Here is a 27,091-nt window from a genome sequence, read left to right on the forward strand (position 1 = left end):
GTTCCGGCCCCCTCCGCGGCCGCTCCTGCCAGCTGAAGTGCGGGGTGTGTGACGGAAATCCATCCAACGGGGGTGGCTCTTGTCTGCTTAAATCGTGTCGGGCTGCCTGCTGAATAAATCGAAGCAAGCTTCTCTCCCTCTTGTCCTTCCCAGGACAGGGCCTTAGCCATGGTTTGTGGCCCTTTCCAGGCCTTTGGGGTAGAGCCCTTGTTGAAGCATAGATTAAAGGGCTTCTGCATTGTGGCTAATATAACCTTGTATTTGCAGAAGTCTTAGGAATTTTACATGAAGAAGCATCTTGCAGCAGCCACCTGTATAGAAATATGTATGTGTATATGTGTACAGAGGCGTGAATTGTGTAAGCTGCAGTGCTTAAACGGAATGCTCCACCTACACTCAAGTCAAGGGTAGCTCACTGGGAAGCCTTGCAGTCCACACTTTGACAGGTACATGCCATAGAGTGTTATACAGACAAAGTGGTGCAAGGCAATATAGATTGTGAACTCTGTTTTGTGCTCTCATCCTCCTTGCAGGGAAGCTTACCTGGCTTTCACTCAGGCAAAAAAGTAATAATGGGACTGCTCTCCAGAACCTTAGAAGATAGAAAATGGCAATCTTTAAATGAATATTTTTGCTTTTTTTGCTCCTTATTTGCAGGTTTTGATGTTGCAAAGACAGGTGATGCCCGAATTGGGTTTGTGGGTTTTCCATCAGTGGGGAAGTCTACGCTTCTAAGTAATCTTGCTGGTGTGTACTCTGAAGTGGCAGCATATGAATTCACTACACTAACTACTGTGCCTGGAGTCATTAGATACAAAGGAGCAAAGATACAGGTGAGATCTTTTTGTGTCTGTGAGAATAAGATTGTATATATGGATGCAATGGTGTTATGGCTCATTGTCTAGCCTGACATTAGCAGGTTAGAAGTGAGATGTAGAAGTGCTTGAGAATACATTGGAAATGTTTCCATGACGTATGATTTTAACCCTGCATTTCACTTTGCTCTGGGGAGTTCCTGTGGTAGTTCTCATATTTTCTATGAGATGATCTGTTCCATTGTACCAGTAGGGCAGTGGGGATAATACAATATGTAAGAATGAAAGGGGAAACAATTTTGCCGTATTCTATTCAGATTTGCCGCAGTCAGCTGGTTTAGGAGAAAGGTAAAAGTAGGATTTATTTTCTCCGTGAAGAAAAATATTTTTACCATGAGTTCCTTTCCTTCCTCTGAACAAATAGCTACTTGATCTCCCAGGAATTATTGAAGGTGCCAAGGATGGTAAAGGCAGAGGACGGCAAGTCATTGCAGGTGAGTATCTTAGAGCTGGAGACAGCATCCTATCCCTGGTTCAGTTAGTACAGCTTATGAGAATGAAGGGTTGGATCCCTGTTTCTGATGTCTTTAAAAAGCTGAATTGTATCCTGGAATTGATCTGCCTGATGTGAAGCAGTAGCCATTTTAATTTTGTTCTGTTTTCAGTTCTGGCCTTAGGCATTTGTTGTGTTGACATTGCAGTCAAAATGTATTGCCAGTTTTGAAGGCAGGTGTGATCCCATGTTAAATAAGGCTCCTGTCTTCATTTCTTTACCTAGCTTATTGTCATCATTCTGGGGTCTAAATGTCGAAAGGAAGATTCTTCCAGTCTTTGTGATTCTTATAACATGTGAGGCTCTGTCTATTGGTGATGCTTTGCCAGCATCACAAACTTCAGTCTTGCACTGAAATGTAAAAATAAGCAGTGTACTGGCCTTCAGGGATTGGATGTTGTCATAGTCCACTAAACCATATTTTGGGTTGTTTTGTCTCAGATTGTGTGAGCGTACTTTTTTGAGGAATGATTTTCTTTTGCTGTTCTTAGTTGCTCGAACCTGTAATCTCATTCTGATTGTTCTGGATGTGCTGAAACCCCTTGGTCACAAGAAAATAATTGAGAATGAACTGGAGGGATTTGGAATTCGTCTGAATAGTAAGCCCCCCAATATCGGCTTTAAAAAAAAGGATAAAGGAGGCATTAACCTTACAGCCACAGTAAGTTGGAAGTTTTCTTTAACCAAAATTAAAAAAAAAATTTGCTTGAAGAAAGAGGGATTTGCAGGTAATGGTGTGCCTGAGACCATTGTGTGGTATGACTTCTTTGGAAGCTGACATACTGTACTGTGCTGTAGTTGGTTAGTTTTCTTGGAGGCCATCCATACCTGTCCTAGGAGTCTGACAACCTCCTCACCCCTAAATCAGAGGCTTGGTCACTTTCCAACAATTACAAGTTCTGAGGCCCTAAGGAGGGTGTGCAAAAACTGCCTCTTGCTTAGTAGCTACAGCATTCTTCTGGAGAAGAGAGCTCAGAGTTCCAGGTCTCGCAACCTGGACTACTCATTTTCCATGTAATGCTTGAATCTTTAAAAATGTAGAAATAGCCAGAGATACTAAACATCAGAACTCTGTTCTGGGATCTCTAGGCAAATAACATGTAGTTGTCTGTGCACTGAACTAGTAGATATGCAGGTTTGTATTGACAGGAAACATTACTTCTGAAATGTCTGATGGCAGCTATCAGTGGCATTAATACAAATAAGGCTGTTATGACTTACATCTTTTTTCCCCTCTCCTGAGGTTAACTATGGTAAAATCATTGTCAAGTACAGTAACTTAACAATGCAGGTATTATTTTTAGTAACCTATATGCAGCAATTGCTAGGTGATAGCATTATTCATTGTAACACTTGATTTGACTGTAAACTCTCCCGTGCCTTAATGCTGTGTCTACCTTCAGTGTCCTCAGAGTGAGCTGGATACTGAAACAGTGAAGAGCATCTTAGCAGAGTACAAAATTCACAATGCTGATGTCACGCTGCGCAGCGATGCCACTGCTGATGACCTGATTGACGTTGTTGAAGGGAACAGGTACCATTGGGACCCTGGGTTTGGCATACTTGCAGTTTATGTTACAAAGAAAAGAATTGTCTCTGAGGTTTGCTTCCCACAGAAGCTAAGTGAGCAATGTGGTATTAACAAATGCTGTTTAGTACCTTACTGTCCTTTTGAAATATGAAGCTTGAAGGTAGCAGTGTACTGCTGCTAGGCTGCTGTAATGGTATTTTCTTCTTTTTGCAGGGTTTACATCCCATGTATTTATGTCCTAAATAAAATTGACCAGATTTCCATTGAGGAACTAGACATTATTTACAAAGTACCCCACTGTGTACCTATATCTGCTCATCATCGCTGGAACTTTGATGATCTGCTGGAGAAAATTTGGGACTACTTGAAGCTAGTACGAATGTGAGTCCCAATTGCTGCCTTCTGTGGAGTTGTGTAGAATGTCTCAAGAGGGGATGAATGATGATTTCTTTTATATAGTTTAGAACTGTAGCTTTCAAATGATATCATCTTTGTCACTGAAGAATGTTTAAACTGTAAATCGGAGATTGTGCTCCTCTTGTCTGTTGTGTGATGGACAGAGTTTCCTAAGAGTCAGAAGTGCTATGTTTTGAACTTCTTGTAGGGGAATTAAATGAGGACCTTGTGAAATCAAGTCCAAAATGAGTTTTAAAAAATTCCTGAAAACAGGGACTTCTGGTCAAATTTAGTGCAAAGCTTGAATTTCAGAGGTCCCTTGCTTCAGTCTTTTATGAGTGACATGTATTCGGCTCTGTTAATGGAATTGAATGTAGTTCTTCATCTAGCCTTTCAGATATTTTTTACTATAAATTATTACAGGTTTATCTCATAATACTAATGCATTTCTTTGGATGAATTTACGAATGAATCTATTAATACTCATAATACAGTAATTGTAGTCTTTTAAACTTGTATCTCCCTTCTTGTGACAATATAAAATATACTGTAAAAAGGGATTTAGTATGTCTAGGTATCTGGTCTATAGACTTTGTCAGTTTTTTTCCTAAAATATGTTGAGTTTTTCACAGAAAAAAAAAAAATCACAAGTCAGAACCATAATACTGTAGATGTTCTTTTCCATCAGCTGTTCCTGTTTCATTTTTTTAAGCAACTACAGGAAGTTCACTAGTGAAAAACCTTTACAGTTACAAGGGAGAACCTCCTGCAGCCATTGGCTACCCAGATGCATTTTCAGTTTAAGAACACCAAACAATTTACAGAATATCTGTTGTCACCACTGAAACAGTGGAAGTCAGTACAAGCAGCTAGGATGACAGTGACAATTTAATGATGGGTGGGTTGAAAATGACGAGGAGGTTTTAGTATTGACTGACTGTTCCATCTGTGTTACAGCTACACCAAACCTAAAGGACAGCTCCCAGACTACACCTCTCCTGTGGTACTACCTTACTGCAAGACCACAGTGGAGGATTTTTGCATGAAGATCCACAAAAATCTCATTAAAGACTTTAAATAGTAAGTATTATTGTAAAAGAATAATTTATAGAGAATAGAAAGAATCTGCTTCCTGGTATATTCTTTCATTCTCTTGTAAACTAGAAGGGAAAACAGGGTTTGATTTTTTAGTTGTGTTTTTTTTTTTTTTTTTTTTTAAATGTTGAATGGAATAGATCTATGACAATTAAACCTAACACTTAAATTACTAATTGGATATTCCTATGCTCTTTCCTGGATAAATTTCCTCTATAGGGAAAGTGTTTCTCTTTATATTTGAGAGTAGTGATAGATGCAGCATTACAGGCCCTGGTCCTGTATGCACAAGTACTTTGGGTGACTTCACACTTTGTTTTGATCTGCTTGTAGTCTGGTTCACACAGACCACTCATCCAGGTACTTGCAGGAGAATAAAAATAGCTCTTAAGCATTGCTGTCTGTATTAGCTTTGTGACAGAAATAGCTGCTGTTCTGCTGTTTGCATATTATACTTCTAAGCTTTTAAAATTTGATTTTTCTTCTCCTTTCAGTGCACTGGTCTGGGGTTCATCTGTTAAACACAACCCTCAAAAAGTTGGTAAAGACCATACTCTTGAAGATGAGGATGTTATTCAGATTGTGAAGAAATAAAGTTGTTACACAGTTTGCTGTTGTGCCCAAAATCTGTCATTAGTTGTAAGTGGCAAAGAACAGACCATTTCTATCAAACCTATAGCAAATTGGTATTGTTTTTTTATGGTAATACCTTACTGCATGGTAAAACCGGTGTTTCTGGCCAACTTGTATTGCAGTGCCCCATTCTGGAGAATTTACAGATTAGAAACTCACTTTAAGTGACTTTCACAAGGGCAAAATCTTACAAGGAAGCTTTGATGCTTGGGATGATTTACTGCTACATATGTCTTTCCAAATTGGAAAAGAGTTCACACATCAGGACTTATTTTGTTCTAAATTAGAACAAAACATGAAAAGCAGAGGCTGGAGAACCTTATCTTATGAAACAGGGCTAGAGGACATAGAGTGCTAGCTGCCTTAATCTGAAGTGTTTGTGCCTGAATACTTCAAGGCTATTAATAGTCCTGTAGTTATGGAAAAGAGGGTAGGTTCTGGTCATGAGCAGTCACTTTTTCAGTTGTTTAGAGTAGTAGAAGTAAACTAGATGTTGTGTTTTACTGTGTTAGTGGCTGTAAGTTTTCTTAAAAGGAAGGTCCTGCTTAGCTTAGAGAAGTCAAATGTTGCACAAGAGAAGCAGGCTACTCTAATATCAGTTAAAAAAGCAACAGAATGATTAACATAAAGAAAAAGCTTAACTTCATTCATTTCTAGAGTTCTGTCAAGTATGTTAGCCTCTAGCTACCTCTTGTAGCTCTCTTACAAGAAAGAAGTGGGGATATTTACTTAAATGTGTCAAAAGTGCTCCCTCTCATGTTATCGCACATATAAAAAAAGAAGTTCAGCAATTTCAGACACGCATTCAGTCACTACATCCTTGCAACAGTGGTTGCTACTGAGCCTGCTAAGAAAGACTAGAATCAAGGTTTGAATCCTAAGATTCACCCTAATATTTTTTCTAAGCTTAGAAGTCAAGTCCTACCTCAGTGAGATCAACTACTGCAAATGTTCTAGGATTAACAGCCTTAACTGGGAGGATGTGGAGGAGAAGCTTTGAACAGCAAACCTCATTCACCCTTTCCTTAGAGGTTCTTCTGGTACACTGCAATCTCATCCCTTACATTTAACCATGGCTGTACAAAAACATTTAAATGCAGCAATTTCATTGTCTTCAGTGAGGCCTTTATCAGAGCAGACTGTTCCTCTCCCCCACCATGAAAGATAAACTAAAGTGGAAATTTTCTACAGATTCAGCTCAAACCATGGTTTAACTTATGCACAAGAACAACACTAAAATTTCATATACTGAGATTATAGTTTAGTTCCAGAGAAGTTGATACAGACAGCTGGTAGAATCAACTTTATTTACAGAATGTTACTGGGAAAGTGTCAAGTTAAAAAAGTATGAAAACAATCTTACAAGGACAAGCTGGTGATTGCATGTTTTACACAGATTGTTTTAGGAACAACCACTCAAAGTATGGGTGACCCCCAACAGATTCCACATTGGAGACTTCAGCTTGCTACTTCTGTACAACATTGTCTCTGCTGGACTGAAACAAACCCACCACAGCATGCTGGCAATTGTTATAATACAGTCAAGTGATTTTTTTTTTCCCTGCTGCTGGTTTTGCATTCAGTGAGACCTAAGAAAGAGCAAGTCCGTGAGAATTCTGGTTTTGCTTTCACCTTTTTTAAAAGAGCACAATGGCCTAAGCTAGATAGAGGACATGACAGCAGTACTAGACTCAACACAAGTGAGAAAGTGAAGTGGGGAACCATGCAGTAGAAGGATGGAAGAGAACACTTAACTGTTCAGGAGAGTGTAACAGGCTTAAAAGGAACATAGTATTTTAAAACCAAATATACACAGTAAGATCACCAAAACTACCCCATCCTCCCCCCTTCAAGCCACAGAACAAGACTCCAAAGGCAAATTTCACAGTAACTGCATCAGTAGATGCACACTAGATTTAGGACAGTTCTTGGGACTCCCTTCTATAAATAGAACTGAAGGCAGCATTGAACATACCACAGCTGTGACTGAGGAGTTGAAGAGTGAGGATTTTAAATTCTCCATTTTGATGACCTTTAGCAACTGGTTTGAACGATTAAAACAAGGAAAATACTGCAGCTAAACAAGGACCAGCACCAGCCCTCTTGAAAGAACTATGACCAGTAGGTACCTATCGTCTCTTTGCTTCTGGCAGACTGAAGATCTGGCTTTATTATTACTGTAACAGGTCCCATCCTCAAGGCTGTTTGAAGACTAAGCAATTGTCTCATTTGGTGGCAAGAGTCATACACATAAGGACTCAGACCTTTGTTATACAGGTAGCAAGACGTGGGCTTTTTACTTTGACACTTTAGCTACACTGAGTGCACAGTATGTGACAGAAGAATGTGAGAGGGAGACCTAGAGGAGATGAGCAGCAAGAAAAGGCAAAGCAACTTTATCCTGTTCACTCACACTTAGGATATGCAACTTTAATCTTAAGGAAAGTCCCACATGTACATTGGAGAAAGATCCAAACCATAGGCACAACTAAAGCTCAACTGTTACCAGCTACTTTTATGTACAGCTGTATAGATTCAAAAAGGCTATTCTATGTGTATATGTACAAAAGATTGTTTATACACAAGTCTGTACACAAGGGTCTATACATTTAGTTTTCTGCAGGAGGAATCTATAGCTGCTACCTCTACACTAGAGAATATCAGCACTTAATTCACATATCTTACAAAACAAAAAGTTAGACACTTCCAGGATTAAACTGGCTTTGTCTTGCATCTAAATTTCTTCAGGCTTCACTATTCAAGCCATAATGGATCCTTTAGTCTTGATGCAGACATGAGACCAGGACAGGTGCCATGTGCTTTAGTCTCTCAAAAAGAAATTTTGCACAGAGTGCTAAAAATAAAAGCCCCAAAAAACAAACAGAGGTGAAGTCCTGACTATGGACATTTTTATCCAGTCTAAAGAATCGCAAGTGTCCCACCCAGTGGTCACTGTTCACTGACGATATTCCAGTTCATCTACACTGATGACTTTGGATGGCATGGAAGGGAGAGGCTGCTGCAAAACATCTGAACCAAACCATTTGGCAAGGCCAATGGGAGAGCCACTTCTCTGGCTGGGGCGATGGTCAAGCTGTGTGTGCCCATGAGATAATCCAGTCCGAGGCAGCACATTTTGAGGGGTTGTTTGTGCACCAGCAGGTGATCCCTGTGCTCCAGTGCCTGTGAAATGTAAAGCTATTAGAGGTGGAGGGATATGCTCACCCAACACTGAGATTTGCCCTAGAACAATCACATAGTAAGACATGTGAGCTGAATGTGGCTTTTACTCAATTCTATTAGCGCTCAGAAATCCAGGCCCCACATTTATTCTCTTGGCACTCACATAAACTGCCTGACACTGCCAGTTCTGGACACAGTGTCATGCAGGTTTTAGCCAGAAGATAAGCATCAAATAGAATTTGAGATAGGTGGGTGGCCTCTCACCCAGCAAGGAAAGGAAGACTGCACCTGTGCTGCAAAAGGCACATCTGTCAATAGCACCACATATCTTGAAACTGAATGCTTTGCTTGTACTTGCTTCTGGCATACGGGCCTACAGTAGACAAAACTGCTCTGATACCCACACAAGATTAGTGATAATGAGTATCTAAATTAAGAGTAGCTTCCTGTTAGCACACTATACTGAAAAAGGCCAACAAGTATAGTACCAGGAAGAGGCTTGTCAGTATTCTAAAACTCACACTCCTGTTACGTTTTAGCCTACCTGATCGTTGTAGTTGCTGTTGCATCATTGCTAGCTGCAAAGGTGTCCCAGAGCGTGGATTTAAGATGTGATGGCTTGCTGATGGTAGCGGATAAAAAGGTTGGCCAAGGATGGGAGCAGATATTCCCTGCAAGTGAGACAGGTCCACTCCAGGAGGAAGCATACCTGTTGAACAAGAGTGAGGAAACTTCTTAGCAATAAGCATAAGGAACTTAAAGCAAAACAAGTTTATTTAGATAGGTTGGAATTTATTGCCTGGTTATAGAGGTAAGTTTTCATGTAATAAATATTACCAGTAAAGAGTATCAGCTTGAGCTGTTCCTAACATAAAGTCACTCTTACAGAGAACATGCAGTAACTTAAGTGCAAAAAGTATGGATTACCTGCTTGCAGCAGAGGAAGATGTTGTGGATGAACCCCCTGTGCCAGCATTCTCTGGACCAATCCTGGATGCAGTTGATGAGCAGGTCGTACAATTGGTACATGGGGAACAAGGGGTACTTGATGAACAGGACGAAGAAAAGGGCCTCCTGGTACTGGGGAGGCCATCGTAGGAGTCTTTCTACCAGTTGACTTAGGCCTGTAGTCTTGCTCTTTGGTGCAACGATTTGCTTGGTTAAGAGGTGTGGAACATGCAGAGCGTTGCAGTGCAGGTATTTTGGTACCTAAGGTGGGCAAAGTTTCTTGATCTGCATTCTCCACAGAACTAGATAGTAGGTTATCTGTAGCTAGAATTGAATACAGCTATTATAGTCCACAGCTAGAGATTATACTGAATGAAGATTAAAGCTAATGACTTGATTTGATAGCTAGATTCCAGGACTAAACTTCTGTCATATATATTTAATAATAAGCATCTGTCTTTCCTGGATGCTCTTCAAATTGTTTCAAAACAATAATGAGAAGGAGTATGTTCCACAGAAATCCCTTGTCAGCAAGCTTAAATTAGGTCACAATCAGCAGTAACTCCACTTGAATTCTTATTTTTCCTCTTAGAAATTTTGAACTGCCAGCACGTACGAGTCAGTCGTAAAGGCAACAGGAGGTACAAGGGATCCTGCCTAGACAAGATTATAATTTGGAGTGCCACAAATCTAGTCCAAAGTGGTTTTTCAGTTTAGATGTGTCTGGGGGTTAACAGCAGCCTTCTATGTCTGACATCTGCTTAGCAAGATTTGGAACACTAAAGCACCTCAAGAAGCTACTTCCACAGACCATCTAGATCAGTTAGACAAGGCCTAAAATACCTTAGAATCATCTGCTACCAGCTGAGGTAGCAGTAATAGTTGGAGTCCTAAAAAGAAAAAAAGTCAACTGTATAATAGGAACCGCAAGTTACCTCCGTAGCTACCAGTGAAGTACAATGTCATGGCAGTTAGGCATGCAAGTCTCACTGGGTCAGGCAACTGGTATCGAGCATTTCCTTTTAATAGCCAATTACATCAGTTAGGGTGACAAAATGCTTCCTTGATCACTTAAGAGCTTAATTGGTCTCAGCTTTGATTGTTCAGTTAAGATGTCTCAAGTTGCTTGTATTCAATTACTGGTGTAGAGAGGTATGGAAGCATTATTGTTAATATGCTTGTTCATCAAGACCAGTTGCACAGAAACAGTTTTGGTCCAGGGATCTTAGTGTCAACTATTGCTCACAAGCTGACAGATAAGGAAAAAAATGGATTTAAACCCAGCACTGCTAAAAGACTGCACTTGGAAGTGTATCCTCTCCATAGCTCTACCCCTTCCTCTCAGTATAGGCTCACTTCTACACCCTCCTCATCTCCACACATTGGGAATGTCTAAAGTTACCCTGGGCATATTATATGCTGAAGCTCTCTGATTCTATTCCAAATCTCTTTTGGGTGTGTTACTTTAAAGCCAGTACAATACCTTCATTTGGCCTCCGATTTTCATCTTTACCATCACTGACTTTCATTTTCCCAGAAACTGTCTCCTCTTTGCTCTTCTCCTTGCTCTCGTACATCTTGCGAATCACCGAGGTAGGTGTAAAGGAAGGAGACAGCTGCAGAGAACATAGTAAGAAGCAACACCTTACTCAGTGCTCATCTAGGCCATAATGCTATCTTAGCTGTGGTCAATTCTAGCTTTTGCAGAAGTCAAATACCTTTATTAAAGCCAGCACATTCTCAAAGTTAAATGTACCTTAACAGGCTTGAAACAAAATAGATGAGCTGTATTTTAAATTACAGCTGTTTCCTCTTTGCTATTGGTTCAGAACAGGAGCTCAACAGGAGTTCCTACAGAACTGCCTTATCTGTATTAACTCAGGGGTGACAGATCTGCAGAAAACTACTGCCTCATTTGTATTTTCCTCCCCATTCAAACTTACATAGCATCTGTGGAAGCCACTCATTTGGTATACAAACATAAGTACTTATTTGATTTAGCAGTGATAGTCGGCACTTGTCTTCTGAAAACTAAGTAGCAAATGAGAGCCTGAGCTTTCGTATTTATCTTCCTTTGGTTTCAGAAGACCCAGTCAAGGTAATACTAATGGTGCTTCTTCAGTTTTAGATAAAGACAGTTGTCAGAAAATGCTGTTTTCCAAAATGAAGACAAGTGTAATTCATTCTTGTATCATGTGGCCACCAATACAACCTGAATATGGTTAATTCCTCTATGGCCTCCCTTTCTCCCACCAGTTACAGCTGCTGTAATCTAATTACTGCAGACACTTCTACAGCTTCTCCTACAGTCATTACACGTTAGGTACTGACCATGCTAGTAATGGATGCTGTAGGGGCTGGAGAAGAGGCATTCCCTCTGTGTCCTGGTGCAGGCGATTTAGTCACTCGCTGCTGCCTGTTAACGGACAGGAAGTTAGTAAGAAGCAGCTCCACTCTTGGCACAGAGTCAAAGGCAGGATTAACAAGAACCAACACAAGCTTGAATCACTAGTACTAATATCTAGTGAAAGAAAATACATTAAAAATCAGTTGACAGTATACCCCTTAAATTACTCACCTGTTTCTGTAGCCATCTCTGCTTTTGTCCATCTGGGGTTTACCAAAGCCATGCTGATAGAAGTTTGCTGCCTGTATGGCTAAGTCATGTGGCAATGCTAGTCCCTCTAATGCAGCTTGCTGTATTTCCAAGGGACTCATCTGAAGCAGAGTTGTATAGAAAACAAAGCTTGTATTTGATTAGGGTTTTTTAAGATACTGAATGTTTACTGCTATAGCTACTAATGTCTTCAAAGTGTCTGCCCACCCACAGCCATCTGTTTTTTGACACAATAGAAGTTTCAAAAAAAATCTTGTACTTAAGATACTCTAAGATAGGTCCAATTACAATGAAGTTTTGAGACTGTAGACTTTGCATCCTCACACTCAGAGTGAGCTTGATTCAGCATAAATGTCTGTCTGAATGTGGCAGATAAATCTGTGTTTCCACAAGTTAGTTCTAGACCGCACAATATAAAAAGATGAAGACACATTAAGCAAAAAGCATTTAATCTAACCTGTGCAGCAACTGGACTCATGGGCTTCCTTACACCTGAAAATGGATCACCAAGCAATTGCTGAGAACCTTGTCCAAAACCTAAAGAACATTCAACAGTTGTATTTAAAAGGAATAACAGTTTATTCCAATATATACAGTACACATCCATAAGTTAAACAATTCTACAAGGAATTAAGGATTCCTTGTGAAGAAGGAATCATCCATCTCAGCTCATCCCTTACATCTACACAGAACCACATCTCTTCCTTGTCACTGGGCTGGAGACCTACAGAGAGGTCACTGGTAGCATTTTGCAATACAAATGGCCAAGTAGTCCCTGAAAATTGTCTTCTTATACAGTAGCTGAGCATATTACTCCACACCAGAATTTACTGTGACATCTAGTTAATCCATCACAGACATCTACATATTTTGCAGATTAATTTAACATGAGAAACCATTAAGTAAAAAGGCATCTTACACTCAAGAGGCAGACACTGACCTAGTCACCCACCAAGTGCCAGGAAGTTTTTATTGTTCTGTAGACTCAAGTAATAAAAAAAGAAAAAAACCTGTTTTGCAACTAGACTCACCAATGGGTGAAGATATTCTATGGCGCAGGTAATCTGCAGAAGCAGCTCGAGTTGGAAACACAGGTGGAATAGGGGGAGAAGGTGCTCTCTGTGTCAGTAAAGAGGCTGCAGGTTCCAAACCCCCTATCAGGCCACTTAAGACATTTGATGAAGCAGGTCTGGTAATGGGTGGGCCAAGAAGTTCCTAAGAATAAGTAATGAAAGAATGTTCAGAATATGATCAATTTATACGAATGAGCTCATTTTACTACACTATAGGCTACACTATTTATAGCAAGTTATAGAGACAAGGTGAACTTGGGCAACTAGATACACCAATTCTGGAGTGTTGTTAGAATTAACTACTTAGGTTTTTAATTTTCAAGGTATAATCATGGCAAATAGCATAACAAAGACAAATTTCTAAGTAAACTGAACTAGTGCCTAGTTCTCTTTCCTCTCTCTAGAGTAATGTCTGACTACTGATCCCATAATTGCCTTAATGTCTAATTTTCAAATAATTTCTGTTTTCCCACTGGGGATACACTTAAGTACTTCTCCCCCAACCAGTAAGAAGTACCTGCAGAATATTCTTTGATAGAGGCTGGCCTGGCATCTCTGGAGGTGACATTAAGTGGCTCTCAAGGCTCTGCTAAGAAAATGAAAACATTGTAAGTTAGATGTAGATACAACAAGTATCAAACTCATTAAGAGACAATCCACATTTGTCTCAGTGACAGAAATAATTTCACCTATTCTATTAGAACCATAGTTTATGCATCAGCCAAATAAAATTCCAGCAAAGTTAAGGGCTGAGCTGGCTCACAGATCTTCCCTGGCTAAAAAAATGCTTAGTGCTACATTATGTACAGGAAGTTCAATGTGCCTTATTCAAGTTTGAGTAAGGTATATGAACTTATATAATTGTGTAAACTGGAGATGAAACATTGGACCAAATGGTCAACTGAAACTATGCACAAACTGAAAAGTGTATGTTACATAAATAATTTAAGATATTCCTCTATGCATCAAAATTACATGTCAATGTAAAGGGACAGCCAGAAATTAGAGTCTTGATTTAAGTGTGAAATTAGTCTGCAAATTCTTCACAGGGCAAATTTACATTCTTCACTGTCTTTTAGTGAAGTGGGATGAGGCTAGAAGTCCTTGGGTGTAGTTTGTCAGGAAAAACAGATGGTTTAGACTTACTCAGTTGTTAGAAGTATTTTATGGTGCCTAGAAGTAGTTACAGATAGCTTCTGGGTCAAGCATACTGTTTAGGCAGTTAGTGGCAGGATGAAATTTCACACTACCGTCTCTTCCAGGCTAAAGCTTAGCATCATCTGTTGTTTAATATTAATCTTTCATCTAACAAGTATTCAGTTTAGTTTCATCTTGGTAGAAATAATTTAAAAAAATCCAAGTTTAAAATAGTAGATTGTGCATTGACATACCTCTATTAAAACAAAAGTCACTAAAGCAAGACATCTGAGCTTCAGCTAAGTGTTAGCTGTACCCATACTACAAGCATTTTAACAGATGCCTTTTAATAGCAGCACTAAGACAACCATTAAACTAACACTGGCAAGCCTTCCATAAAGAGAGGACTGATGAGGTCTGTTCCATAGACAGTACCTTTTCAACAGATGCATTAGTTTATGTTAAATAAGGTTCAGACAGCATGAGTTCAAGTGTAGGAGAACCAAAGCACCTCCCTTACTTCCCCCTCCAAGCAACAACACTCTAAATGTAAGCCTCTACTGAACATCATGCTGCTGTATCCAGTCATGGCTCACATGTTATCAGAAGGGTTGTGTGAGGGGTTCCCTATTCATAACCCATGCCTTGTCTTAGCACAGTTCAGAAAAGCCAAGTTTCTGCTACTTACATTGACTTTGGGCTGTGAAGGTAGAGTCCCACTTGCTTTCATACTGCTGACTAGTTTGTTAAATGCAGTCATATCTCCATCTTTCTTGATCTGTCTGGAGCCAGTGACATTCAGTGCCTCCTCCATTTGCTCAGCCATAAATGGAGTAGCAATTTTTCCCTCCTGATCCACTTTCAGGCCTTTTAGCCCAGCTTCAACTTCTTCCACTGAAAGTACAACTCCTGAATGTGCTGAGAAATACAGGAGAATTATTGGTAAACCATGCTTCTCTGTTTGGAAGCGAGCTAATAATTCTTATGCAGGTGTTGAATACAAGTTGTTTCCAAAAAAGGAACAGCCAAAAACTTATCTTCTGATACTCATACTAGCTATCAAACCATGTCTGGCCTGTGTTTAAACTGATATTCTCATATTCAAATTAGGAGTATTGCCACACACAACTACATGGATGTAAGACTCCACAAGAACCTCTTTAGTTTTCAACTGATAAGTTCTCACTAGATTTAATTTATCCTGCAAGACATGTTGTTACTACATTTTACAACTTCACCTGCTTTTAACAAAGAATATTAATGCAACAGCTGAGTTTGTTCTTATTCAATTACAAAAGTTCAATTTATCCTGTACTTCACGAGACCAGATGGTCTCACAGCCACAGTGTAAGATACGTCAAATTGTCTGAAGGTAGGTATCACAAGTGGAGAGAATACATACCTGTAAAACTGAGATACTCTGGCAGCTCAGTTACACACTTAGTGTGAGGTGCATAAAGTTTGAAGTAGATTTTTTTTGCTCAGAAATTAAAGCTACTATAGAAAGATTTCACTGGCATAATCTGAATAGAGCACAAGTGTTATTAAGCAGTACTTTTTCCCTGTGTATGAGTATATAAGTATCTGTCAGTGCCTGACATCAAGTCTAGACATGCTTTATGGACCAGCTGACACACAGTATGAGGTATGGCGCCTTAAGAGAAAAGGAAGAGACAGGAGCATGCCATGGGTTGCTGTAGCAGATGTTGACGCAAAGAAATAAGACTTACTGGAAATTTGGGCAAGAAGGTGAAGAAAAGAAGCAATGATGCAGACATGCAGTATGGAACATGAGAGAAAATATGATGTTGGTGGAGAGGAATTGACTTGAAAACTCCACAACACTTGAAGAACTGTACAGCATTTTATGGGAATACAGAACCCACATCAGGTACTTCTGAGTGAATGGAAGCTTCCCCACAATTTTTGTTCCTTCATCCTTGGTTTGTGAGGATCAAAGTTTAAAAAGCTTTTAGTAGGAAAGTCAGACTAAGCAGAACACAGAAAAGACTAGTAGTTCTATTAAAGTCAAATTAAGAAAATGTTCTCCATGTGCTGGCTAACACTCCCTACTCCCAGGCTGGATGCTTAAGAATAGTTGCAGTGCTTGGATGCTTTCCTTCCTAGCTACTTCACACAAATCAGAGTAGCATTCCTTTTTGTTTAGTCCAGTTTACATGGCAATACACACTGCTTGCCAAAGAGAAACCAGTTCAGAATTAGACCTTGAGATTTCAAAGAACACATGCATTCTGTACCCTCCATGCATGCTGTGGGCCCAAACATGCAAATCCCGAACTTGGAGGTGCCCTTGGACATTAAGTTTAAAGTCAGCCCTGAACTCTGTTTAGAACAGCTGATGCTAGCAGAAGTGAATTCTAGCAGACTAAGCTCCCTGGAATCCCATGATTCTAGCCAAGTTAGCAAAAGAGTTACAACATAGGAACAGATTTATCTCAATGTTAGTTATGTAATTATTGCACTGAACAGTGAGCATAGATCACTGAGCTTCAAATGCTAGCAACAGTCTTGAGAAGTTTACAGTATACACTTGAAAAAACTGACATCCTCAAGCCACTGTTCATCTTTTTAGATACTGATACTTAATAGATCAATGTGATCCATTATAGATGCTTCCAAGAGTGACTTACACTTCTAAGTTTTTGTTAAAGCCAGAGTTAAAATGCCAGTTTCAGAGCTGACATTACCAGTCTCCAGTATCAAAAACTTATGTAAATGCCATAGACTAAGTTGGAAAGTCAGATCAAGACGTGCATTGTCTTATCTTGTGATTATTACTGGCCAGTAAAGCAGTCTGATAGAGTCCTGATGTCATCCTGTGATCAGGATGAAAAGAGTCAGTGATGATATGGACACAAATGAGATCAAAATTGGAATACTGGGTTTTCAGTAGCGTAAGTAAACCTATAACACTTCCTACTTCTGGACTTGTCAGTTGAGCTTTCTAGAATATCAAGCCTCTTGCCTTGAGATACTGCATCACAAGAACTCAACAATTTCTGAAGAGGCACTTACTGCTCTCTCTAAGCTTTTCCTTGTTGGCTGAAAGACTTGAGAGAAGAGGTTTTAAGTCCACTTTGGCTTTCTGTAGCATTTCTAGGATGTCCACTTTGTTTTCAGAGTGGTCTTCCAATGGAATGGGAGCAAAGTAGTTTCCAGAGTTCTGGCCAGGGGAGAGAATGGCTTGCTCTAGACCTGAAACAGCAAAACCAGGAGCACTGCGACATCAGTTTACCAACCCAATGTCTCAAGATGAACATACACTGGTAACCAACTTCAATACGTCACCGAAAAGTTATGGCTCATACCACTTGCCCAAGATCAGCTGGAAAGTCATCAGGAAGCATGACAAGAACATTTATAAAAAAAGAACTTATAGCTGCTTACAAGAGCTTGCAAAAGAATGTCAAGTGTTTAAACTGTGGGATAATTCACTATCCTAAAGCTTTATCTGCCATGTTTTTATTCAATGAGTAGGAAGGAATACAGAATGAGGCCATCTGACCCTGCATTCTCCTATAGTCTTACCTGCTAGCCTCTCCAGTTCCTCATGTGGTGTAGATCTCAAGCTGCTTGACCGACTTCCAGAACGACTAGGATTAGAAAACCACAAATGAACCTGCTGGCAGACACTGAACCTTCCCCCAGCACATCCTCTATCATCTAGATTATAGGGGGGGGAAAAAAAAAAAACAGATAATCTTACCAGAAGCAAGATCAGCAGCATCTTTGAGAAGCTTTACTGTGCAACCACAATTCTTCTGCTACAGACTAGATGCTGCTCCCAGAGTTCAGAAGCTTTGAACTGCCTTCCAATATGGCAGCATTTGTGTAGTCGGTTAGCATAACCCATCATACATCATATTTATACCAAATATTTGTTCAGAGTAATACTGTAACTGAAACAGCATAATCAGAGCATCCAAAGACTGCTAACCACACCATTTTAAAGCAGATGTGCCAAAAAAAGTGAGAAGCATTTCAAGAATTAAAACAAATTATAACTAGTAATTTTGACAGTCAGATGGCTCAAGGCTAGTCCCCACTACTGTACAAAAGGAATACTCTGATCTGTTGGATTTTATGCAATCATGATCTGTTCAGTTCCAGCACTGGCCAAGGAATGAAGTGCCAATACTCCTTGACTTGAGAACATCCCATGAGGGCTGGGGGAGAAGGCCAGTAGCTAAGAGCTACTTGCTTGCACTTCACATACTGAACCATTCTGGGAATAAGAAGAGGGTTGCATTCTTCCACTCAGAGTCTGCATCAAAGTTTGGCAGCTAGCACCTTCTCCCTCCAGGCAGGACTGAGGTCACTAAGCAGTACTTCATCAAGTTAGTCTGTCAGAAGTCGCTGCACTTCATAGTGATTTTTTACTTCTTTGCTAATCATTAGAAGTATCTAAAAACCAGCGCATTATAAAATTTAACCTAAACTAAAGCTTTTCCTATCTTGCAAGACAGCATACAGTTCAAAGCCTGCTCAACAGGCACAGATGCAGTTTCACGATGCAGCACGTTTACTTTTAGTCAAAAGGAAACAGTGTCCTGCCAAAGATGTCTTCTATAGGGTGAACAAACTCTCCACTATGTATTTGTTGAATTACTGCCACCATATGATGAACCTTTTTTAATGCGAGCAGCTTTTCCACATTAAAGATTAGGTCAGGATTCTATTTTTTCAAACCTTAGCATTACTAACCTGTATGAGGTCTGTTTCTTTGCTGTCAGAACACTTTTTTTTAAAACACATTTACCTTTCTACAACACTAAGTCTTTTTACTCAAATCTACGAATCAGTTATACTATCTGGAACAGTGAAGAACAGCTTTTCTTCCTAGTGATGGAGAGATTATAACAGAAACATCAGCAGGTTATGAATTAGGCCCATGCTCAGTCAGTACTTGCTGGACCTGCTTACCCCTTCTTGTGGTGAAGAAGTAGTATGGTAAGACACAGCCCCGTTACAGCTTTCAGACTAAAAACAGTGAACACCAAAAGATCTGCTATTACTGCTAGAGATCAGATGTTCAAGAACTGCACTCTACCAACAGAAGTACCAGAATCCCCATCAAATCACGGCTGGAGGTAAAAATTCACTATTGGAAGAAATCATGGTGCAAGTGTTCACAGCCTTGTTACTACCTCCTAGGTATCAGTAGCAGGGATGACACTTTAGAAGTAGCATTCTAACACTCCAAAGCTAAAGCTCTGCAAATTAATCTTAAAGTTACACACAGCATAAAGCAGCTTCCACAAAGCAAGAAGTTTTAGCCTTCACTGAATGCAGCAGCAGAAAAAATGCTTCTCATTAATACAGCCAGTCTTAAAAAAACAAAACCTCACCGAAGCCAGGCCAGGAACACTTTTATCCAAGTTAAAGAACTCATTGAAGTCAAACTCTCCTGGAGCTGGCTCCTGTAAAACAGCTTCCCTAGGAACTTCTTGATCTGCTGGAGTTTCATTAGCAAGGACAGTTTGCACTTCATCCTCTTCTGCCACTCCACCATTGCATTCTATCCCTTAAAAAGAAAATCAAATAATTGCTGAGTCACTGAACTTGACTGTTTCCCATGGGAACAGTGTCTAACAGTCAGGGCCTTTTCCTAGGAATTAGAAGCACAGGATCACTTATCCAGACACCTAGGTGATATTTCAGTTATTTTGTGCAGTTACAGCCTGCCACAACAGACGCTGGCACCCCCAAGAACTCCTAGCACAGAGGTTTCTAGTCTGTAATTAAGACTATCTACTTCAAGAAAATAAGATTTGTCATTGAAACATGCATAAACAACTGCATCCTGATCAAGGCAGGAAGTACAGAGAACATGTCAGATGTATGTCAAACCAAGCAGACACAGCTGTTACAGTAAGTTAACAGCTGCTGCTGCTTTTCCATCAAGAATCTTTTGGCAGCTCCTGCCTTCTTCCTAGGTGCCCCAGAGAGCAGACTCCCTGAAAGCTGGTACTTGACATGAGTTCTTAATATTGTCAACATGAGAAATATTGCTCCTACTCCTCTAGCAGGGGCAAACCATGTGTAATTTGAAAGACCCAACAAGCTTGCACAGGTGCTGCAAAGAAGTTGTGACATGACTACAGACCTAGTATGCTTGAAACTACTATGTTTTAGTTAAATGAATACACAACTAAAACTGAATTCTTCTGGTTTATGTTGTCCACCTGCATAATTTCAAGCATTAAGAGGTCATAGTCATCTCTCTTGCCTCAGAAAAGATTATACTACAGCTTTTGCAGTGGTAATAGTAATTATGGGCTTGAAGTCCAATGAATGCAGACAAATTCAGATAGTCTCCAAATTTAGCTTAAAGCTATATTACTGGCAGCTGTATATCCAATTCAGTGTTCCTAATGTTAGTATTACTATAAGGAAAAAACTTTAAAGCCCCTCAGAGCACTAGCTTAGTTTAAACAAAGCCTTTAGCACCCAGCAGGATACAGAAGTGGACAAGACTTAATAGCTTACAAATTCATAGAATCATTCAACATCCATACAAGGTTTTTTCCCCAGCCTCTTGGTCCTGCCTTTCTTTTGTAAAAATAGTATTTTATCCTTTAAAGGTATTTGCAATCTGAACAGTCATAGGCTTTACATTTGTGCTTCAGTATGACAAAACACTAGGCAAATTTAAGACTAAGGTCAATACACTGCATTATTCTTTACACTTGCCTGTATTTGTAACATTCACCTCTCTACCCAGCAATATGCCATATCAGCAGACAAGCAAAGCTTTTGTCAAATTTGCCATTACCTTCTTTTACTGAGGCCGTGCGTCGTCTTGTACGTTTCCTCCCTTTGTGATCTTCCTCCAAAGTTTTATCATCAAAGCCTGTGAGCTCAATGGTTTCAGACTGACTTGTGGGACCAGCAGAGAACCACTCAGGTTCCTCTTCAGTGTAAGAGTCATTCCTTCTTCGCTCCCCAAAGACACGTTTGCTGTCACCAAATTCCCTCTGAAGTGGGATAATAAAAACATTAACCATAAAATGCTGCTTCGTAAGATTCCTCCCTGACCTCCCAAGCAAATGACAACTTTTTCACACCAGTTCTGGGTTGGTTTTTGTTTTGGGTTTTTTAGTTGGTTGGGAGTTTTTTTGTTGTTTTGTTTTAGGGTTTATATGCACACTCTGCATGCTCAGTAGGCTTTTAAATTTTAAGCTTCACAGTTGAATTTCTGCTTCATTACACTAAAGGCTATTGGTCTGCAAGTGCCTGTATCCACTCAGTTTTGTATCCTGAGAGGTAGGCTAGTGATTCCTCCTTTTTAAAGAAAAGAAAAAAAAAGGCTGAAAGCATGGAAAGCTTCCATCTCCTGAGGTTAAGACAATGCTTGTTCAAGAACTACCAATGAACTATTAGAGTTTTGAATACCTTGCTATTAAGTCTACCACAGAAAGCAGGTTTGTAAGATACACAGTATTGGATGTATCCCAGTTGATCTGTCTGAAGGATTGAAAACTTCAGTTTTGAAGCACGGAGTGCTCACCCTTTACACCATAAAGGTGCTTTTAGGAAGAAATGGCCTACTTGCATGGAACACTTCACTGCTGTATGCAGTGTTGCTTTCAATGCAAAGTGTCAAAAAAATCTAATTTATCATGCAATCAAAAAAGAACAAACCCTGAAGCGTTTATCTTTGTAGTCCCTCTCACGATCTCGGTCTCTTGCATCTCTAGAATCACGCAAGTCTTTTTCACCACCCCGGTGGTCTTTATCAAAGTTACGAGAAGAGATAATTCTTCCACTGCCAATCCTACGGCCACCAATAACACGAATGCCATCATTCTCCTTTTCTAATGGGCTCCCTGCTCGACGTGAGCTAACAGCTGCAGTTACATGACAGCCACCTCCAAAGCTTCGCCTTTGTGGACTTAAGACTACATCCAGGTCATCTTCTTTCACTCGCTCTCTTGGATCTACAAGAGAAAGACCACATAAAAAGCATTGAATTTAATGTATTAGTAAATGCAAGCTAGTTATCTGTATAACAGCAGCAAGGCTATGGAACAGAAGGCTACCCCAGAGCTTCTTGAAGGAAAGCACTCATGATTTTTGCAAAGCTAAATCTAGCAGGAAGGGCAGATTAAAAAAAAAATTACAGTTGGATATTGAGGAATCATTGTGGTTTCCTAGGAAGCACCTGACCTCCTGAGTACTCAATCTTGAATTGTAGCGAAATTGTCCTCTGCACTTGCATTATTACATATGTATTCGCTATTGTATAGCAAGAACAGCAGCATATAATAACTGATGCTACCTAAGTTTGTTCTTAGATAAGTTACCAGAAACTAGACTATAGTTGGAGCAACCAAAATTTCCTTGACATTTATTCTACACAGTCAAACAATTTTCAGAGAGACTTTTTTGGTCTTATCTGTGTTGTCCAAAAGAATAGTTTTGCCAACAGCCTACGTTCTGTTTTGAGTCTTGTGCTGTAAGAACGCACTTACCTACAATCCTACGCATAAGAGAAGTCCGATCTGAATCCAAATCTTTTTTAAAGCTTTCCACTGGTGAAGTTCTTCCTGAACTTGGATATAAAGATGCATGCCACTTCTCTGGATCCCAGACACCATCACTATGAAAATAAAATTGCAGGATTGTTTGCTACTCGTAGTCTAATAAATAATTCATTGTACTGCTGCTGAAAACCTAGAATTCACTGACGAGCCATCTGCACAAGTAAAATATCTTTCACACCCAACTTCTAAATCTTTGCCTTACTCTACTTATCACCTCATACATGGTATTCTGGATTCCTTCTGTAACAGTAAGGAAGTATAATATCCAGCATCAGATTATAAAAGGGACAAAATATGGACACATTGTCCCACTAGTTATTGGTGACATTTGCCGGTACACTGAAAAAATAGCTCAAGTAGATCATATGGCGCTGTTCTTAAGCAATCAGAAAATTTTACCTCAGTCTCATACTTACTTGCACAATAAAATAATCTGAATAGTAAAGATGCTGCTGTTTACGCTCTCACCTTCATTTTTAAATGAAGCTCACTGTCAACATGGGAGAGTTGCAACAAGTCAGCCTGTCACAACATGACCTAGCCTGTGCTATACAGCCATCTATATTCTTGGTAGTTTTTCCTGCCTGTCTGTAAGAGTTGTGCTGTGTGAAGTTATTTTCTGCTGGATCTCATAATCTTTGTTCAAAGCACAAAGTTGCTAGCTGGAGCATTAAGCCTTTCTTAGTAGATCAGTACATCTGAAAACACTGTCATACACTGAACTCTGGAGCACATACAACTTGCATCAATGTCAGTGCACTTCTTGGCTAAGAATTTTTTGCAACTTAAACTTTTATTTTTAAACAAATATATATGGTTTTTGTATAATCAAGAAAATACCTGTCATATTTTTCAGAAAGACAAGAAGGTCTTTGCTTAGAGTAGGGACGCTCTTTAATATCCAGCAGTTCCTCCTAGAAAAAGCAAGAAGTTAGTTCCAATCCTCACCCAGACAAGATTCAAGTAACCCAAAAGATCTATTCCAGACTGGCTGTTCAATTTAGTGTTTTAATTTGACAACCCAAGTTTCTCAATGTGTTGTTTCATTTCCTGGGAAATACTGCACTGAAAAGTTGACTTTAGCCAGCAAGTTTATTTTTCAGTTCTTCTACCAGTGGCCACTGAGAAAAAAAAACTTATTTGAAGCACTAAGCCTTACTAGGCCAGGTTCATTCCTCATTGCCACTTCAAAGGCTGTTCACATCATACACATTTACCTGTTTGCTTCCCTGGACAGTTCAGTTTAGAAGCAAGACAGGCATCATGGATACTGGAGCTGGTCAGTTCAAGATGGAATCAAAATTGCTGTGTTTAATGCAATCTAAGATTCAGCAGGTAAAAAAAGCATTACCATAATATCAGTTACTAACGTAGATCTGGAAATTCCAGGCACACTTGCCATTTCTGACCACCACCAATCCCAAGATATCTAAACATGTGTTATACAATTATCCACTCTACCCAACAAGAAACCAATTATTACTTCGGTTTTCCCTACTTTCTATCAGCTTTCAAATGCAGTCCTCACTACTGCACACCCCTGACTAGTCATTTGAGGCAGACTAGTAATCAATCGACAGTAATGCATCTAAAAAGCATTATTGCTGGTGTGATTATCAGTGCTTTGAATCAGCATTAACTTGGCTGCAGTCAAGGTGCACATTTCTAATTAAACTTACTCATTCTCCCTAGATTACCTTTCTTCAGTCTGTCTCACTCCCAGACACACTGAATTGATTCAGAACTGTGCAGAAACCAGAGGGCAGCTGGAAGGATAAAGAAATCCTAACAGCAGACACTACACATCAGACAAACTGAAAGAGAAAAATCTCTTTACCTTTTTCCCAAGATTACAATGTCCTCTTGAGCTTTTACATCATTAACCCCATGTGATTAAAATCAGTTCCTTAGCTATGTGAGCTTGATACTTGAAAGTTTCCACATGGCAGATTGATAGCTGGACAAACCTTGATTATGCACACAGACATCTACATATATATCCAACCATCACCCTGTACTAGTCTTAAGCAAAAAGAGTTCCATTGAAGGGAGGGAGACTGGCCTCTCTGCCCACAGCTTCCCAAAATAAACCTTGATCTATAATGCTATCACAGCCTGATGCAGATATCACAAGTATTAACTGCACTGTCCATCATCAGACTTGAAATGGACTATTGTGTTGGCCACGAGAGGGAGTCCATAGACTCTCAATCAGATCCTATTGCAGTTCTTCCATTGAAGTGAGGAAAATTTGAATTGTTCCTTGGCTTTTGCTCATTAGCTGTGTACCCTTGGAGCAACAGCTTCCAGCACACTAGAAAAGACACAGCTTGGACTATATAAATCTCCTCTATTATGAGAGTGTAACACTGGCACTTCCACATTTTGGTTTTTTTTTTGTTTAATTCACACACTAGTACTTTTAAGTGGGTGGTGGGAGTGTGTTTAGCCACTATTAAACACTTTTATTCAAACAGCTTAGAAGGATGCATACTATGAGCCAATTGCTTTACTACTGGTAGTAAATGAATACAAACTGTTAAAGGAAATCAGTCCCCTCTCCAAATCAGCAGCACATGTCCTGAAACAGTGTTCCTCCCACCCCTAATTAGTAGGAAATGGGATCATGTGGAAATGGCTTACAATATTGACTGCACATGCACCTTAAACCCACTATATTTAAGATGTTACTAGTAAAAAAAAAAACATATCATGCGAGATATTTTAACACAGATTGATTTCTGGCATTTCTTGACTTTAGACCTCTCAGAAAGCAACAGATAAACAAGACTAGATGCCTTCTGGCACTAGTTCTGCAACTTTATCCTGAACTATATAGCAGAACTGTAGGTACTTAATTAACAAAACTGAAGCTACAAATGCATCAGTTTCAGTGTACAGCTACCACCAGCACTAGCTGAATACTGCCCTAAAAAGCAAGCAGAATTTGAAGCTGCCTTCAGTTACTAGTCTTGAGAGAAGCTGGGCAAGACAGAGCATGTACTGCTGCTAGAGAAGCAGCATCTAAAGTTTAAAGACAGCTCCTGTCCTTCACTTCATAGTTAATAAAATAAGAAGGGCTAAACAATCGTATACTTTGCACCTTAAAAGGTTAAGCTTACATCTTTTCCAAGAAGTTAGACAGAATTAGAAAGCCGTACTATTCCCATGTAAGTTTTGCCAATTCTGAAGCACTTGGTTTACTGTTGATGTCTACTTCAAATAAGCTGGCCCTACTATCTCAACAGAACAGAGCCACAATGATAACTTTTTTTTCTTTTAAAAAACAACCTACTAGGAAGCTAACAGTTCAGAATTCCTCAAATAAGATAACAGAGTCAGCAACAGCACATTGTCTCACCCTGTTCCACACTTCAGGCCATTTGTTGCAGAGTATCTTAATAGATTTCCACAAAGCAATGACCACCTGTTCCCACAGCTTTCAGCAACAGGAAAAACAGCCACCATTAAAGACTCTTTCCAAAAGCATGTTTCAGCAGCAATACCAAAACCCCAAGTAAGATTTGAACCTTAAACCCCACAGCATATCAAACTCACTTAGCACTTAAAAAAAATCTTTATTTGCAAATTATTTAGATATTGCACTTCCACATATGCATATATTTAGGTATCAAGGCTAAACAAAAGCACCTGTGTAAAGTTTCAACTCTAACCATTGGCTGAATTCATAAGTGCTTAAGCTTCCAGCAGCCAAATATGCACAACTCTAAGTTCACAAAAGGCATCTTAATAAACACCTAAAAAAGCACCTGATAAGATCTGGTGTGCTGCATTTTCCAAGAAAGTGGCATCTACCACAAGGAAGCATTTTGGTCAACTTCTTAAGGGCACATTGCTAAAGCAGAACTAGAACTATGCAATGCAAGCGCTTGAGAAAGCTGGTAGAACAACATACTTCAGTCTCTACCATAATCACTCCAGCGCATGCGGCAAGGTGTTCAGATATTAAAATAAGGCAGTGGCAATCAAAAGTATAGCAAGCTGTACAAGGATTGCACAGCTACATCACTTTTACCAAGTTGCTCATTTTATAGCATCTTGCAAATCCTAATCCAGGAAGGAGACTTTTCAGCCTTCACCTCTCACAGAAGCATCCGCTTCCCACTCTGCAGCTACAACCAACAACTCCACGCACAACTTGCAGAGGAAAGGGGAGAGAGCTAACCTTCGTGTAACGATGTGGGTATTTTGTTGTAATTCTGTTCAGCTCCAGGAAAGCATCACCATTTTCAGTTTCTGTTATGCCTCCTCTTTTATCCATGGTTACTTCAAAGCCTTTGACCACGGACCTAATCAAAACAAACCCAAGCCATCAGATTCGGAGACGCGCATTTCTAGCGGGTGCATTTTCCTCCAGCCTCAACCTGTTCAGCGCTCGGACACAGCAGACGAGCAGCGCGCTCCTAACGTGCCTTCGCTACTTGTAGCTCCCCCGCTCCGCCGAAGCACGTCCCCGCTCCCCGAGCCCGGGAGCAGCGGCGCAGCACAACAAAGATCCCCGCGGGCACGGCCGGGACACGAG

At 39.9% G+C, this 27,091-nt stretch overlaps 2 protein-coding genes across 2 annotated transcripts; one reads left to right on the top strand and one right to left on the bottom strand.

Annotated features, from left to right (window-relative positions):
• Positions 1–657: 657 nt before the first annotated feature.
• Positions 658–5,072, top strand: DRG1 (developmentally regulated GTP binding protein 1; the record flags this gene model as incomplete). Its single annotated transcript, XM_010087928.1, has 7 exons — positions 658–833; positions 1,240–1,309; positions 1,860–2,029; positions 2,772–2,902; positions 3,113–3,280; positions 4,253–4,375; positions 4,885–5,072. Coding segments are annotated over 7 exons (938 nt in total), but the record flags the coding sequence as incomplete, so codon positions are not given.
• A 2,356-nt stretch (positions 5,073–7,428) lies between these two features.
• Positions 7,429–26,853, bottom strand: EIF4ENIF1 (eukaryotic translation initiation factor 4E nuclear import factor 1). The gene is given in 19 exon segments (XM_010087927.1): positions 7,429–8,221; positions 8,751–8,915; positions 9,134–9,472; positions 10,638–10,770; positions 11,486–11,570; positions 11,733–11,872; positions 12,229–12,308; positions 12,803–12,986; positions 13,362–13,433; positions 14,670–14,899; positions 17,018–17,197; positions 17,531–17,617; positions 17,620–17,665; positions 19,351–19,526; positions 20,778–20,979; positions 21,647–21,942; positions 22,477–22,604; positions 23,389–23,462; positions 26,735–26,853. Coding segments are annotated over 19 exon segments (2,955 nt in total). The 5' UTR covers positions 26,831–26,853; the 3' UTR covers positions 7,429–7,979.
• Positions 26,854–27,091: the final 238 nt, after the last annotated feature.

The sequence above is a fragment of the Pterocles gutturalis genome, unplaced genomic scaffold, assembly GCF_000699245.1.
Source record: "Pterocles gutturalis isolate BGI_N339 unplaced genomic scaffold, ASM69924v1 scaffold40621, whole genome shotgun sequence".
NCBI lineage: Eukaryota > Metazoa > Chordata > Aves > Pterocliformes > Pteroclidae > Pterocles > Pterocles gutturalis.